The sequence below is a fragment of the Antechinus flavipes genome, chromosome 6 (assembly GCF_016432865.1).
Source record: "Antechinus flavipes isolate AdamAnt ecotype Samford, QLD, Australia chromosome 6, AdamAnt_v2, whole genome shotgun sequence".
In the NCBI taxonomy this organism is placed as follows: Eukaryota; Metazoa; Chordata; class Mammalia; order Dasyuromorphia; family Dasyuridae; genus Antechinus; species Antechinus flavipes.
Window position 1 is genome coordinate 167823538 of NC_067403.1, and position 17997 is coordinate 167841534.

The 17997-nt window shown below is 33.4% G+C and overlaps 1 protein-coding gene across 1 annotated transcript in view; it reads right to left on the reverse strand.

Moving 5' to 3' along the window:
- Positions 1-17997, reverse strand: part of MTHFD2L (methylenetetrahydrofolate dehydrogenase (NADP+ dependent) 2 like) — a 142775-nt gene that overhangs the window by 97945 nt on the left and 26833 nt on the right. Inside the window, exons 2-3 of the mRNA XM_051965541.1 lie at positions 12233-12417; positions 9548-9670 (exon numbers count right to left, since the gene is read on the reverse strand). Of these exons, the coding sequence (XP_051821501.1) occupies positions 9548-9670; positions 12233-12417 (308 nt within the window). The remainder of the gene's footprint in view (positions 1-9547; positions 9671-12232; positions 12418-17997) is intronic.

Genomic DNA, 17997 nt, shown 5'->3' on the forward strand with positions numbered 1-17997 from the left:
CAGTAACTTTTTCTACATGCTTTCTCCCCTCTAACTTGGCCCCTTTAACTTTTAGACAAATATAAGGCATTCATTATAATGCAATTAGTAAACAATACAATTTCTCCCATAGGCCAATTAAATTTATTTGTATTAAACTATGAAGATTTTAATAATATGCAAAAATCAGTAGCTTAAATGCTATATTTTTAAAACTAGTATTTCTGGATAAGAAACTATGAATTTTTAATTTTCACATTCTACACTTCTTTCCATAAATTAATTTCATTTAGTGAGTTGTTTAGCAGCTAGATGGCCCAGAACATGAAGCATTGAATCTGAAGTCAAGAAGACCTGAGTTCAAATATGGCCTCCCTTCTCCACTTCATTTAACAAAATGGAAACTGAGACAGGTTCAAATGACTTGTCCAGACTCACACACTGAGATTAAGACAAGTATTTCTGATTATAAGCCCAAATAACTACCTGTCTCCCTCCCATTCACCCATGAATTATTTTTCCTAATTTAATTAACTTTGTAAATAGTCTGCACTTGGGATCATGACGTATTAAAATCAATGATTGTTAACTGTGATGAACTTGGCTCTTTTCAACAGTGAAGTGATTCAAGGAAACTCCAATAGACTTGGGGTGGAAAGTGCCATCTGCATCCAAAGAGAAGACTTTGGAGACTGAATGTGGATCAAAAAATGTATTTTTACCTTTTGTAGTTGTTTTGCTCATTGTTTTTTCCTTTCTCACATTTTTTTTTCCTTTTGATCAGTTGTTTTTTTTTTTTTTTTTGTTGTTGTTATTTTGTTTTGTTTTTTGCTTAGCATGACAAATAGAGAAATATGTTTAGAACTGCACACATTTAACCTATATCAAATTGCTTGCTGTCTTGGGGATGTGGGAGGGAGAGAAGACAGAGAAAAAATTTAGACATAAGGTTTTGCAAAGGCAAACATTGAAAAAATATCTGCATGTATATTTGGAAAAATAAAATACCATTTACAAAAGCAAAAGATTTTTAGTAGTGAAAAAATCAGTGATCTTCCTTTAAAGTAATAAATCATTTAAAATATTTATTTTTAATATACATTGCTTTATGAATCATGTTGAGAGAGAAAAATCAGAGCAAAAAGGAAAAATAATGGAAGAGGAAAAAAAACAGAAAAAAGTGAACATCGTATGTATTGATTTATATTCAATCTCCATAGTTCTTTTTCTGGATGCAGATGGCATTTTCTGTCCAAAATTTATTGGAATTGCTTTGGGTTAATCATCCCGCATTCTTGCTGTTATTGTGTTATGAGCCAGAACTTAAAACAAGGTGTTGACTCACTGGAATTGATGGAAACAATGCTTGTGTGCTTGGGTTTGTACCTTTGAGAGTTCACACATTAGCTCACACACATTAGTTCACAAGTTTGGGAGATTCACAAGTCAGAATTCAGTGTGAGATTCACAAGAATGAGATTCACACCTCCCATAATCCCACTCTTGGAGGAGGAGGCAACCTTTGAATTTACACCTCTAAAAGAGCATAAAAAGGAGCTCTCAGCAGAGTCAGTCAGTTCGGGAGATTGACAGAGTGAGAAGAGAGTTGGAGATTGAGAAGCCAGGCGTCGGAGTTGAGCTAGAGGCAGAAGCTGGGAAGAGGTAAAAGACAAGCTACAAGAGCTCTTGGAACTAAGGAAGGAGAGAGGCCTCTAAGAAAACTAATCGGGCTATTTTGGAAGAGACAATGAAAGATTGGATTTTAACTCCTGGCTGTATTTGAGGTGATTATTGAATAGAACTGAAACTAAGGCTGCCTCCAGAAACCTGCTCAAGAAGAACACCACATTATTGTGAACAATGTATTATTGGTTCTGCTTGTTTCACTCAGCATCGATTCATATATAAATCTTTCTGGGCCGTTCTAAAATCAGCTTGTTGATCATTTTTATAGAATAGTATTATCTTCATATACTACAACTTATTCAGCCATTCCCCAATTAATAGGCATCTACTCATTTTTCAATTCTTTGCTATCACAAACATTTTTTCACATGTGGATCCTTTTCCTTTCTTTATGATTTCCTTGGGATACAGACCCAGTAGTGACACTGCTAGGTCAAAGAATTTGCACAACTTGATAGCCCTTTGTGCATAGTTCCAGATTGCTCTCCAGAATGATTGGATCATTTCACAACTCCACCAACAATGCATTAGTATTTCAGTTTTCCCACATCCTCTCCAACATTTATCATTATCTTTCCTCAGTCTGAAAATTCTGGGGTAGTACCTCTGAGTTGTTTTAATTTGCTTTTATCTAATCAATAGTGATTTAGAGCATTTTTTCATATCATTATAGATGGCTTTAATTTCATTGTCTGAAAATTGTTCATTTATCAATTGGGGAATGAGTTGTATTTTTATAAATTTGACACAGTTCTTTATATAGCTTAGAAATGAGATCTTTATCAGAAAATACTGGCTGTAAAGATTAGTTTCCCAGTTTTTTACTTCCCTTTTAATCTTGTTTTTGTTGATTTTGTTTGTGAAAAAAATTTTTTTTAATTTAATATAATCAAAACACAATGTAATCAAATGCCTTTCATAATGTTCTGTAGTTCTTCTTTGATCATAAGTCCCTCCTTTCTCCAAAAAATATGATAGGTAAATTATTTCTTGCTCTCCTAATTTGTTTATGGTATCATCCTTTATGCCCAAATTCATGAATCCATTTTGATCTTATTTTGGTGTGGGGCATAAGACATAGGTCTATGCCAAATTTCTGACTTTATTTCCAATTTCCCAATAATTTTTGTCAAATACTGAGCTCTTATTTCAAAAGCTGGAGTTTGTTGTTTTTTGGGGGGGTAGGAGGCAGGGAGTATATCAAACACTAGATATTATAGGCCTTGATTATTGTACATTTTGTATCTAATCTATTCCACTGATTCCACTCTATTTCTTAGGCAGTATCAAATGGTTTTGATGATTGCTGCTTTATAATATAGTTTTAGGCTTGGTACAGCTAAGTCACCATCCATTGTGTATATTTTTTTATTAATTCCCATAATATTCTTGACCTTTTGTTCTTCCAGATGAATTTTGTTATTATTTTTTCTAATTCTAGAAAATAATTTTTGGCAGATCAACTGGTATGGCACTGAACAAGTAGATCGCTTAGTCAGAATTGTCATTTTTGTTATATTAGCTTGGCCTCCCCATGAGCAATTGATAGTTTCCAAATTGTTTAGATCTGATTTTATTTGTGTGAGAAGTGTTTTATAATTGTGTTCATATCATTCTTGGGTTTGTCTTGGCAGGTAGACTCCCAAATATTTTATTTTCTCTACAGTTATTTTAAATGGAGTTTTGTAGAGGGCCAGAACTCTGGAGAAGTATACTTGAAACAAGGATACTTACAACAAGGTGTTAACTCAGTGGAATTGATGAGATAATGATTCTCTAGTTTACATATACTTAGTATACTGTAAGGATGTAATTGTAATAGGGTATTTAAGGGCTAAAAGAACTACCAACAGAGTCAGTCAGTCAGAGTGAACAGACTACGAAGGAGTCAGACTGGGACAGATTTCACCTTTTCAGGGGATATCTCAGTGAGTTTCTCTTTCTATCTCTTGCTGATGGGTTTTGTTAATAATATAAAAAAGTGCTGATGATTTGTGTAGGTTTGTTTTATATCCAGCAACTTTACTAAATCTGTGAATTGCTTCGAGTAGTTTTTTGGATGATTTTCTATAATTCTCTAAGTATATCATCATATCATCTGCAAAGAGTGATGTTTTAATTTCCTCATTGCCTATTCCAATTCTTTAAATTTCTTTTTATTTTATTATTGCTAAAGCCAATATTTCTAGTACAATGTTGAATAATAGTGATAATAATGGACATCCTTTTGTTATTAATTTGGTCAATTATGGTGATATTTTTCCTGATATTGAACCAACCCTGAATTCCTAGTATAAAACCCACTTGGTCATAGGGTATTATTCTGCTGATAAGTTGTTGTAATCTTTTTGCTGATGCTTTATTTAAATTTTTTGCATCAATATTCATTAGGAAGATTGGTTTGTAATTTTTTCTCTGCTTTGGCTCTTCCTGATTTAGGTACCAATACCATATTTGTGACAAAGAAGGAATTTGACAGGACTCTTTCTTTATTTATTTTTCCCAAATAGTTTACATAGTATTAGAATTATTTGTTCTTTAAATGTTTGGTAGAATTCACTTATGAATCCTCCTGGCCCTGGAGATTTTTTCTCAGGGCACTCATTAATAGCTTGTTCAATTTCTTTTTCTAAAATGGGACAATTTAAGTAATTTATTTCCTCTTCTGTTAATCTGGGAAATTTATATTTTTGTAAATACTCATCCATTTAGCTTAGATAATATGGTGTGCTGCTATAGAGTTGGGCAAAATATTTCCTAATTATTGCTTTAATTTCTTTTTCATTGGTGGTAAGTTTACTCTTTTCGTTTTTAATGCTGGTAATTTTTTTCCTTTTCTTTTTCTAACAAAATTAACCAAAGGTTTGTCTATGTTGTTGGTTTTTTCATATAACCAACTCTTAATTTTATTTATTAATTGAATAGATTTCTTAGCTTCAATTTTATTAATCTCTCTTCTGAGTTTCAGAATTTCTAATTTGGTATTTAATTGGGAGGTTTTAATTTGTTCTTTTTCTAGCTTTTTAGTTGAATGTCCAATTCATCAATCTCTTGTTTCTCTATCTTATTTATGTAGCTATTTAGAGATATAAAATAAGAACTACTTTGCCTGCACCCCATAGGTTTTGGTATGTTGTCTCATTATTGTCATTCTCTTAGATGAAATTATGGATTGTGTTTGACCCATTCATTTTTCAAAATTAAATAAAAAATTTCCAAATGGTTTTTAGTCTATCTTTCCCTACCCCTTTATTGAATGTAATTTTTACTGCATTGTGGCCTGAAAAGGAAGCATTTACTATTTCTGCTTTTCTGCATTTGATTGTGAGGTTTTTATGCCCTAATGCATAGGATATTTTTGTGTAAGTGTCACCTATTGCTGAGAAAGAGATACTCCTTTCTGTCTCTATTCAATTTTCTCCAGAAACCTATCATATCTAGGTTTTCTAAGATTCTATTAACCTTTCTAATTTCTTTCTTGTTTATTTTATTGTTAGATTTGTCTGATTCTGAGAGGAGAAGGTTCAAGTCCCCCACTAGTTTTGCTGTCTATTTCTTCCTGCAACTGGCTTAAAATCTTCTCTAGGAATTTGGCTGCTCTACCACTTGATGCATATACATTTAGTATATTACTACCTCTTTATTTACAGTACCCTTTATCAAGACATACTTTCCTTCTTTATTTCTTTTAATTAGACCTATTTTTACTTTTGCTTTATCTGAGATTAGAATGCTAACCCTGTTTTTTTTTTTTGTTGTTTTATTTCAGCTGAAGCATAATAAATTCTATTCCAGCCTTGTATCTTTACTCTGTATGTGTCTTTCTTTGCCAAATGTGTTTCTTGTACATAATATATTGTAGGATTCTGTTTTTTAATCTACTCTGCTATTCACTTCTGTTTTATGGGAGAGTTCATCCCCTTCACATTCATTGTTATGATTACAGCTCTATATTTCCCTCCATTTTATTTTCTCCCCTGTATTTACTTTTGTTTTTTCTTTCTACCCTGTCCTTAGTAGTGTTCCCCCCCCACCTATCCCACCCACTACCTTATCTCTTATCTCTCTTCCCCCATCTTCTTAGTGTTTTTTAACCCACCCCACCCATTATTCTATCTTCTATCACCCCTTTCAACCCTTCTCTTACCTTTTCCCCTAGTGTTTCTGCTCTTTTTTCTTCTGCCTCTTCCCTTTTCTTTTCTTTTTCTCCTACTTTCTTATAGGTTAGATAAATTTTTATACCCAACCAAATGATTGGGTTGTTCCTTCTTAGAGCCAAAACTAATAAGATCAAGCTTCAGATAATGCCCATTCTCCTCCCTTCTTTCCCTGGATTGTAATAGGTCTTTTGCTCCTCTTCATGGGCTCTGATTTGTGCCATTATACCTCCCCTTTCCTCTTTTTTTTCCAGTACAGATCTTTTTCCTCCACTTAATGTCTTTTTTTTTTTAATATCATTACATCAGAGTCCATTCACAATCACACCCTCCATCCATGTGATCTTCCTCTCTGCCTGCTCTAGTAACATACACAGTTCTCAAGAGTTACAGATATTACTTTCCCATCTAGGGATGTAAACAGTTCAATCTTTAAATAATATATTTTCCCCCTGTTTACCTTTCTATGCTTCTCTTGAGTCCTGTGTTTGTAGATTAAATTTTCTGTTTAGTTCTGTTTTTTTCAATAGGAATGATTGAAAGTCTTACTTCAATGAAGATCCATTGCCTCCCCTGAAAGATAATGCTGAGTCTTGCTGAGTAGTTAATTCTTACTTGTAACACTAGGTATTTTGCCTTATGGAATATGGTGATTCCAGGCCCTCCAATCTTTTATTGAAGAAGCTGCCAGATCTTGGGTAATCCCAACTGAAGCTACTTGATATTTGAATTGTTTTTGTCTAGCAGCTTGCAATATTTTTTCCTTGAGATTGTAGTTCTGGGGTTTCGCAACAATGTTCCTTGGAGTTTTCCTTGTGGGATCTCTTTGCAAAGATGATTCTTTTAATGAATATTTTCCCCTTTGTTTCTAGAATATAGGGGCAGTTTTCCTATAGACCTCTTAAAGAATACTATCCAGGCTCTTTTTTTGGTAAGAGCCTTCAGGTAGACCAATAATTTTTAAATTGTCTCTTCTGAATCTATTTTCCAGGTTGACTATTTTTCCAATGAGGCATTTCACATTTTCTTCCATTTTTTTCATTATTTTTAGTTTGTTTAACTGATTCTTGTTGTTTCATAGAGTCCTTAGCTTCCATCTGCCCCATTCTAGTTTTTGATGTGTGATTTTCTTCAGTAAGCTTTTCTATGTCTTTTTCTATTTGGTTAATTCTACTTTTGAAGGTGGTGTTTTCTTCAGTGGATTTTTTTTTTTTTTTGCATTTGGCAAATTGTATTTTTTTAAGGAGTTGCTTTCTTCAGTCAATTTTTTTTTCTTTTCCAAATTGACTCTCTCTTGCATACCTCTCATTTGATTTCTCATTTTTTCTCCCATCTCTCTTATTTGCCTTCTAAAATATTTTATGAGCACTTCTAAGAAGCCTCTTTGGACTTGAGACAAATTCATATCACTCTGAAATTTTCTCTGTGGACACTTTGTCCTAGTCTGAATTGGGATTTTGGTCTTCCCTGTCACCATGGTATCTTTCTATGGTAAGGTTCTTTTCTGTTTCTTGCTCATTTTCTTTTATTTTGATATTTCCTCTTTTTTTGCCTTTATGGTTAAGCTCTGCTCCTGAGGTAAAGGGGGTGTTGTCCCAAGCTTCCTGTGCAGCTCAATGCTTTGGCTTTGAGCACAAGAGCTCTTGGTGTTTGTAGGAGGTGATTTTGCCTTCTCTTTTTAGGAAACAGCTTGCTTTCCTAGAGTTTGCTTTCTGAGCTAAGATTAGAGACTGCCCCACTGATCTGATCCTCTAATGAGTCAGGACTGAGTTTCAGTTGCTGATTTGCTATGATTAATACTCTCTCACTGGCTTTCCCAAAGTCTGTCTGAGTTGGGTTGAATTCTCTTTTCACCCCAATGAAACTGACCTTTCTTGAAGTTTTTCCAGTCTATCTTGAGCTGGAGAGTGATTTCATTTCATCACGCTTAGTTTTCAAAGGAAACTGGGAGAGCTTGAACAGCTTCCTGTCTTTACTCCACCATCTTGGCACAACCCCCAGAAGTATAATAAATCATTTTAATATAAATTTGATCTTGATATTAAAAGTAGTTTTACCAGACCATATATTCAAACCATTAACATTTCATTAATATTTTATTTTTTATTTAATAACTTCACAACTTACACATAAATCAGAGGCTGTCCTGTACTCCTTTGAATTATTCTTTAAACATGTGATGTATCCCATAAATAAAGTTCAAGCAACTGAGTAGCAAGGAGTATGTCTTAGTACCTTGGACCAGACTAGGAAAACAGTATGTGCTTTACAACTGCTTGCTGAATTTGACTGATGAGATCTTTCCAATTTAAAATTTAAAAAAATGTATTTCTGAAAGTAAGAAAGAAGAGTGGGAAATGGAAAAGTGGTGTAAAAAAGATATCAATTGAAATTTATTTCAAATAAATTAGTCACAGATTTTAAAATATTGTACTAGATTTTTTTCATTAAAAAAGTCTATATTTTTTTTAATTTTGAAAATCACTCATGGGAATTTATCACATGCCCAGACCATTTCAGATAGCATCTCTCTATGAGAAAGATCCTAGAAAGTAGAATCATGTAAGATAAAGACCTTGGAGAGACTAGAGTACTAGTGGACATTAGTTAAGTGGTTTTGATCAACTGGGCATATGATGAACATGAAGTTTTTTTATTGGCATTCAAAGCCTGTTATCTTCAGTTAATGTCCCCTTTATTTTTGGAGGATCTCAGTGTCTCTTTTAGGGCATTCAGTAATTGGAGTAGAGTCTCCATCCTTAGGAGATTTGAAAGGCTAAAGAGTTTTGAAAACCATAGGAATCCAGAAATTAAAAGTATAGATTGAGTGTCTTAGCCTCAATGCCCCAAGGAGCAAGATATGATTTTCAGATGTGACTTTGAGGGTCAGGAAAATTATTTATCCATCAGTCATGCCATATCTGAATGTGAGCTGGTGGGATCTCATGCTATATAGAACAGAGCTAAGTTTCTAATCTATCTGGAGAACAAGATGACGCATGGAAGGGTATGCCCCAGAGGAATATTTCCAAATTTGTTCTTGCTATATCTTTGAGAAAAATATTCTATTGGTTGGGAAAAAAGCAATCAATTTTTAGAGTTAAATGAAACTCAAGTGCTAATCACTTGGACCCCAAGGGTAGATAGGGGGAAGAAACACAGCTAATGAAAGTTCCAGCTCATGATAGTAGAGAAAAAAAATTGTCCCACATCTCTGACCCTGCTCAGGCTGCCCTGAAACCTGAAGAGTGATGTATGTAGCTTGCCTGGCTTTGAGAGAGAGAACAAGAGAATTCTATCATAGATCAGAAACAAAGGCTAGCTAATATGCATCTCAGTGGAACAGCATTGCCATCTAGTGGTTCAATCCTGATAAAAATCACACAAGTAGGACTTTATTTCAACACTTTATACAAGAAAAAGTGAATTTTTTTTTTGGGGGGGGGGAGAGTGGTGAAAGAAAATCTAGTATAATACTTTAAAATTTGTAACTGATAATTTATTTTAAATAAATTTCAATTTATATTTTTTTTGCTTTTATGCCACTTTTCCATTTCCCAGGATATTTCTCCCCCTTGTCACTTTCAGAAATAATATAATATAATAATTTTCATGCTAAAATAAACATATCTTTATTCATTTCTTTTCCAATATTTTAAAAATAGAATGCAATCTGAAGATAACTGTAAAATTTTCCCCAAGATGTACAATAAAAATTGTATTACCTGGCAAAGGAAGTTGAACTAATATACCACTAACTCTTGAATCCATGTTCAGTTGCTCAGTTATGTCCAAAAGTTCTTCCTGAGAGACATTTTTAGGTTTCAGAATGACCTCACTACCAATGCCTAGAAGAAAACATATAGGAGTCAGACAATAACCATACAGTTATTTATTGGATGTGAGTGGGACAATAAGTAAATTTCAATGCTCCTTTCTAGGAATATCTGAGACTGAATTTGAACACAGATTTTCCTAACTTCAGGTACATCTCATTCATAAAATTTGATATAAAAATCTTCCCAGCTTTTTCTGAAATAATTCTCTTCATCATTTCTTATACTATAACAGTATTATATCAATTCATTATGTCATAATTTTGTAGTCATTTTCCAATTGCTGAGCATCTTCTCAATTTGCAATTCTTTGCCAACATAAAAATGGCTGCTATAAATATTTTTTACCTTTCCTTTTTTCTTTGATCTCACAATAATGAATATTTTTAAAAAATATTTTAGGAAGTAAATAGGCCTGTGTCTCAAAAACAAACAAACAAACAAACAAACAAACAAACAAACCAAAAAAAAAAAAACCCTGATCTTTTACATTCTTTTTTGAACCTTTACCAATTAAAGGAAATTTGAAAATTATGTAAATGGCTTTAAAATTATTGTTGCCACATTCATGGATCTTTTCTTCATATATTTGATCAGATCTATATTTTCCAAGTTTATTTTTTATTTCTTAATCATTATAGGAATGAGATTCCAGAGATTAAATGTGATGATTCCACTGTCATTGATAATAATTTTAAGAAAAAAATCACTCTATAAACAATGGCAGATTTGCATCATTTTACAATTATTTGTTTCTCTTCACATTTCATCTATAAATGATCTTGAAATTTATTAAAAGTTTTCCACTCTCCTGCTTTTTGATGGTTTGTGATTATTGATTGTATTCTTTAAGTCAAAGAGTCAGGTCAACAATCATGTATTAAGCACCTACTATGTGCTAAAGCACTGAGGATTCAAACAATGACAAAAACATTCTCTTTTCTCAAGAAGCTTATAGCATGATGGGGGAGATAATATGAAAAAGACTATGTACAAAGAAGAATAGACCAGAGATAATTATCAGAAGGAAGACATTAACATTAAGGAAAATCAAGAAAGGTTTCTTACAGAAGATATTTTAATTGAGGCATGAAAGTAGCCAGACAAGCCAGCAGCATCCTCCTCAACAATGTTTTATAGATGAGCATTTATTCTAAGTGCTACACAAAGGAGACAGCGTTATTCCCTTTGACTACCACTCTTTTCTACTTGGCAAATAAATTGTATTTTCTGCTAGAACCCTAAGCTTAACCATAAATTTTTGGTTCCTCATTGTGACATTTGCTTTTCATATTGCCTCAGCAAAAAAAAAAAAAAGTGATTAATAATCAGTTAATATCATTACTTTATTTTCATTCTCCTCCCTTTTTAGTATGAATAGCTTTCTTAAATAGGTACAGTTAAAATTCCTGTGAATATTCAACATCTTCTCTCCTTTCTTCTATTTTGGAATTCATTTTTACCTGTATTACAGGAAAAAAGAACTCAGTGTCATCAATAAGACTTTATTAGCATGGAGCTAAATCCTAATTTGAAGCCCCTGATCTCAAAGAACTCACAAATTTTAGACATGAGCCAATATGCCTGTCATTCTTCATTTTTTAATCTTAATCGTATTTTCCACCGTTACATGGGCTCCCATTTTTCTGAAATGATTAAATACCAAGGCATAGGTTTGACTTGATTCTGAGATTCCTAAGAAGAATCATCATAGAATCTCACTTTTTTTTCCTATTCTAAAATAGTTGGTGACATCTATATTTCAATTACCTTAATTGATTATTCTATCTTGAGTGTTCTAGGAAAAAAAGAACACATTTCCTATGAAATCATGTCTTTTATTGCCCTTGGATCCTAATGAAATCTGCCAAATCCTTTAATTTCACTTTGTCCTATCTGTTAAATACTCTTTAATTTATTTATGCCTCCTGAATTCATTGCCCTTTTTCCCTTCTTTTCCAGAAAGTGAACTTTTCTCTGATTAGAAACATTTAAGCTGGACTTCAATGACCACTTGTTAGCGACCTTTTCTACTTACTATCCGTTTTTGCCAAAGAAATTTTTACATATTCCCAGGCATATATGTATGTAAAATAGGTTTACAAACCAAACATTTACTGGTAATAAATCATAATTTCATAACTCCTACATTCAATTATGAGACCTTATATGGGATCACAAAGTACAGTTTAAGAAGTTGGGTTCCAGTTAACTTTTGCTGTTCCAGGTTTCTTCCGATGTTGATTTTCCATAATCCCTAAATACAGGTAAAGACATCTACCCAGAAGAATGCATCAGTCACAGTAGAGTATATTAAGCTATACTTTTTAATCAAAGAAAATTATTAAGTAAAACTAATGTAGAAAAAAGAAAAAATCTTTGATTTTTTTCTGACTTGTCTTGTCTCTTACATTCTCTTTTAGCTATGAAGTACCAAATAACATATTCATAACTGCCTGTATTTTAAATAGCAGAAAATCTTTTAAAAAGTAAATCTGAAAGTGGGCCCTGCATGTGAAGAATATATGTGAAATATTTAATAGATATAGGTGTTCTTATGAAATTCTTACTTACCCACAGCTGTAGCAGCTTTTATCTTATTTCTTACATAGGTATGGCTTGCTGGGTTGTCACCTACCAAAACAATACTGAGATGAGGTTTTCTGTTCCCAAGGGACACCCATGATTCTACCTCATAACATATTTCTTTACAGATTTGTCTGGCCATTTCAGTTCCTGAGATGATGGTGGCTTCACATCTATAAAAATAGGTAAGCAAAGAAAAAAATGCACAATTACAAAGACAGCATTGATTGCTCAATTAATGAGCACTGATTAAGTACCTACTATATGATGAAGAAAGTCTAGAAGCTGAAGGGATCAAGATTATTCATTCAAGTCATGAACAACACATGTGAATGGTTAGACAAATTATAGGAGAAGAGAAGGAGATAATAGTGCAGATTTAGAGTAGGAATGGGTCTGTTCTAGAGAATTTCTATTACAGTCTACAAAATGTGCAGATTAAAAAAAAAAAAAAACCCTAAGCCTGGAGAACTGAAGTGATCTTTCCAAGATCATGCAAGAAGAAAATGGCAGAGCCAAGAATGGGAGCCAGTCTCCTGACTCAAAAATATACATACCTATAAAATATATATAATTATAATGACAACCTTGGGCAGAATAGGAAAGGCCTGAATTGGGAGCAGAATAGATATAAGAAAATGGCCAGGTCAAGTTGATACCACAGTATCTAGAGAATCCTAAGATCAAATTGTCAGAGCCTTTGATCAGAACAAGGAATTCAATTGTAAAATCAATACTAGGTCAGGAAATAATGAATAAGTTGGCCTAGGAAATTTCAAGACCCCATTTCTAAGAAATCAACTACCATCCTATTTCTGTGTTGAAGGAAATCTGTGGTGAAATCTAAAGTTACCTTTACTGACCTAGATACATCCAATTACTGTTGCCCATAGGTGACCAAGTACAGTTCTGAACAGGCTTCAGTGATCTACTTTAGGGATGAAATGGCAGAAATAGAGCATTTTATATCAAGGCTTCACAGGAGCAATGTACTAGGGTTCCTCTTTTGGAAATAATCATTGCTGGGAAAATCGATAAGTGAATATCTTATTTGCTGCTGGTACCTTAATTCTAATATTTCTTTTTGTGTTTTAATGGCTGCAAACATCATAGTCAACAAAAAGGCTAGCTTAGCAGTACCAAATTTCAGATTATATTACAAAGTGGTAATCATGAAAATAATCTGGTTTTGCCTAAGAAATATAGTGGTGTATCAGTGCAATAGTTTAGATATACTATACAAAAGAGTAAATAAGCATAGTAATCCAGTGCTGGTAAACCCAAAGATCCAAATTTGGGTAACAAGAAATCACTATTTAACAAAATTTGCTGGTAAATTAGAAAGTAGTTTGGCATAAACCAACATTCATACTGTATATACCAAGATTAGATCAAAATAACTATATGCTTTAGCCATAAAGGATAATATCTTAAGCAGATTCAGGAAGCAAGAAAAATTTTACCAGCCAAATTTATAGATAAGGGAAGAATTTATGATCAAAGAAGAAATATAGAGGATCATGGGATGTAAGATGAAAAAAAAATTAATTACATGAAATTGAAGTTTTTGCACAAACAGAACTAATATAGTCAAAATTGGAAGGAAAACAGGAAACTGGGATAAGAGAAGGGGAGATTTTTTAAACAAGTTTCTCTGATAAAGGCTTTACTTTTCAACTACAAAATTAAAAGCCATTCCCCAATTGATAAATGATCAAAAGATATAAATAGGCAATTTTCAGAAGAAGAAATAATAGCAGTCAAATCATATGAAAAATTCTATAAATCACTCATAATTAAAGAAAGGAAAATTAAAACAATTCTGACGTGTTGCCTCACAAATTCTGGAAGTGATATGAAAAAATTGGAGCATTAATGCATTATGGTAGAGTTCTGAATTAGTCTAACCATTCTGAAGAACAATTTGGAGTATTGCTCAAAGGGCTTTAAATCTGTACATATCCCTTGACCCAACAATACCACAACTGGGTCTACATCCCAAAGACATCAAAAAAAAAAAAAGGAAAATGACTTAAATGTACAAAAATACTTCTAGCAATTCCTTTTGTGATGCCAAAGAATAGGAAATTGAGGGGTGTTCAACTGATGAATGGCTGATTATATTGTGATATATTATTGTGAGATAAGAAATGATGAGCAGAATGATTTCAGAAAAATCTGGTAAAACTTGTAGGAAATGAAGAAAAGTCAAGTCAGCAAACCAGGAGAACACTGTATATAACAGCAATATTGTAACTGATCAACTCTGAAAGGCTTAGCTATTCTAATCAGTACAAAGATCCAAGATAATTTTAAAGAACTCATAATAATAACAGTAATAACAATAATAAAATTCTATCCACCTCTAGAGCCAGAATTGTGAATTCTGAATACAAAGTATTTCCCTCCCACTTCTTGGGGAAATGGGAACAATATAGTTAATATGAAAAATATGCCTTTTATTTTTTTTTAAACTGACATCATATTGCTTGCCTTTTTAATTAATCAGAGAGGGGCTAGAGGTGGAGAAAAAATTTGGAGCCCAATTTTTTTTTAAAAAAAAGAATGTTAAATGGAAGAAGATTCTGAGAAGATGGCATATTAGGTCAGAAAATTCCCAACTCTTAGATTTCTGCCACAAATAAGAAAAAAAATTATTCCTCAGGAAAACATACAGCAACTAAAATAATAGAATTGGGGTAGAACTCCTGGGACAATCAGAAAAGATAAAAAAATAAAGATACCAAGGCTGAGGTTTGATTCCTGTAAAGTATAAACACCTCCAAGCTAGTTCAGTTGAAATGGCAAGTGGAGAGCCCCAAGATGTTGTGAGATAATCCAGGCCCCTACTTCAGGGACTTTCACCTTCTAGACAGTGTGGAGAGTTGGGCATCTTAACAGGGGAAGACTAAGGGAACCTCTGCTGATGAGGAACACCAGGCTCAGCTGTGCTGTTGAGATGCTGCCCTGGGCGAGAAGGAAGCAATGCACAATGGGTGAATGCCAAAGCAGTAGGGCAGGAATACAGCAAAGTGGTAATCATGAAAATAATCTGGTTTTGCCTAAGAAATATAGTGGTGTATCAGTGCAATAGTTTAGATATATTATCTATAGTGCTGGGATTTACAGGAGGTAGAGTTCTTAGTTTTTAGTTCCAGGCCACAGGTGAGAACTAAAGGAGGACCTGAAGTCAGAGGTACTATCTCCCATACCCCAGGATTGGGTGTAATTACACTAACAATCTTATTTTGTGATAATTAGGTAAAAGAGAAAGAATCCAACCATAGAAAGTAACTGTGGGAATACGGAAAATCAGCCTTCATCTTCAGTGGATGATATTGAAATAAAAAATTCTCTTCTATCCTAAAGAGTAATGTCAAATGGTCACCTGCCCAAAACAAATTCATAAAAGAACTTTTAAAAATACTTCAAAAATCAAATGAGAGAGATTGAGAAAAAAGCAAAACAAAAAAAAAGCAAAACAAAATGATTTTGAAAAGGAAGTTAAATAACTAGAAAAGAAGACCCATAATTTTAATGAAGAAAATGATTCCTTAAAAACTAGAATTGGGCAAGGGAAAGCTATTGAAGTTATGAGTCCAAGAAATCATAAAACAAAATGTAAAGAATGAAAAAATAAAAGAGAATTGAGACATCTCATAAGAAAAATAACAGATCAAGAAGATCAAGAACTAAGAATAATTGAACTACGTGAAAGCTATGACCATAAAAAAGAATCTTGATGTAATAATACAAGAAATAAAGAAAATTGTCCCTAAGTATTAGAACAGGAGGGAAAAGTAGAAATAGAAAAAAAAATCCACTGATCAACACTTGAAATAACTCCCTACAAGGAAATTAAAAAAAAAAATTGTTTAAGTGTAAGAGGAGTTCATTTAAGAGAGTAGTTCACTTAAAAAGATCTGGAAGTTTCACTGGGATTGAAATTCCAACATAAGTCTACAGTGTGATGTCAACCCAAAAAGCTAATTCAAAAATTAGGTATTATTAAGAGTGTCCAGGTTGTCAGATTGGCTAGAATGACAGGGAAAGATAATGCAGAATGTTGGAACGGATGTGGGAAAACAGGGACACTAATACATTGTTGGTAGAATTGTGAATACATCCAGCCATTCTGGAGAGCAATTTGGAACTATGCTCAAGAAGTTATCAAACTGTGCATACTCTTTGATCCAGCAGTGTTTCTACTGGGCTTATATCCCAAAGAAATCTTAAAGAAGGGAAAGGGATTTGTATGTTTGTGACAGGTCTCTTTGTAGTGGCCAGAAACTGGAAACTAAGTAGATGCCCATCAGTTGGAGAATGGCTGAATAAATTGTGGTATATGAATGTTATGGAATATTATTGTTCTGTAAGAAATGACCAGCAGGATGATTTCAGAAAGGCTTGGAGAGCATCAATTAATGTAAGTCTCTCCAAGCCTTTCTGAAATCATCCTGCTGGTCATTTCTAAGTGAAATAAGCAGAACCAGGAGATCATTGTACACGGCAACAACAAGATTATATGATGATCAATTCTAATGGACCTGGCCCTCTTCAGCAATGAGATGAATAAAGTCAGTTCCAATGGAGCAGTAATGAACTGAACCAGTTACACCCAGCAAAAGAACTCTGGGAGATGACTATGACCCATTACATAGAATTCCCAATCCCTCTAATTTTGTCCGCCTGCATTTTTTATTTCCTTCACAAGCTAATTGTACACTATTTCAAACTCTGATTATTTTTGTACAGCAAAATAACTGTTAGGACATATATGCTTTAACATATTTTATATATATTAGTTAACCTGCCATCAGGGGGAGGGGAAGGGGGAAAGGAGGGGAAAAATTGGAACAAAAGATTTGGCAAGTGTCAAAGCTGTAAAATTACCCATGCATATATCTTGAAATAAAAATCCATAATAAATTTTTTTTAAAGAGTATCCAGGATTTACGAGGCCATGGTCCTCTGCCCTAGTCATATCACATCTGAAATAATATTTTCATTTCACGGCACCACATTTTAGGAAGGATGTGGATAACCTAGAGAATGTTCAACAGGACAATCAAGACAAGGGTCTTGAGATCATGATATAGAAAGACTGGTTGAAGAACTGGGGGTATTTAGTTTGAAGAAGAAAACTCTTAGGAGTAATATGATAGCAGTCTTCAAATATCTGAATGGCTATCACCTGAAATACTAGAACTCAGAATGGAACTGGGAAGGCAGAACTAGAATGAGACTTCATGGTAAAGTGAAAAGAGCACTGCTGTTTGAGTAAGTGGATCTTAGTTACTTACTAAGTAATTTTGGCAAATCAGTTCACTTTCCTTCTTCCTTTACCTTCCTTACCTTCCTCCTCTGTTTAACAAAAGTTTGGATCTATAATTATCCCTTCTAGAACACAAGAGTTAGGAGCAAGGTATCCCCTGCAATCTGGAAAAATTCCATAAAACTTTTTGGCTCTCCCTTCATATCAGAAGTCTGGGTTATTATGGTATTAAAAGATAAAAGATGCTGATATTGTATAATACTATACATATCTATTGAATGTTATGGAATATTATTGTTCTGTAAGAAATGACCAGCAGGATGAATACAGAGAGGACTGGGGAGACTTACATGAACTGATGCTAAGTGAAATGAGCAGAATCAGGAGATCATTATATACCTCAACAACGATACTGTATGAGGATGGAAGTGGATTTCTTTGACAAAGAGACCTAACTCAGTTTCAATGATGGACAGAA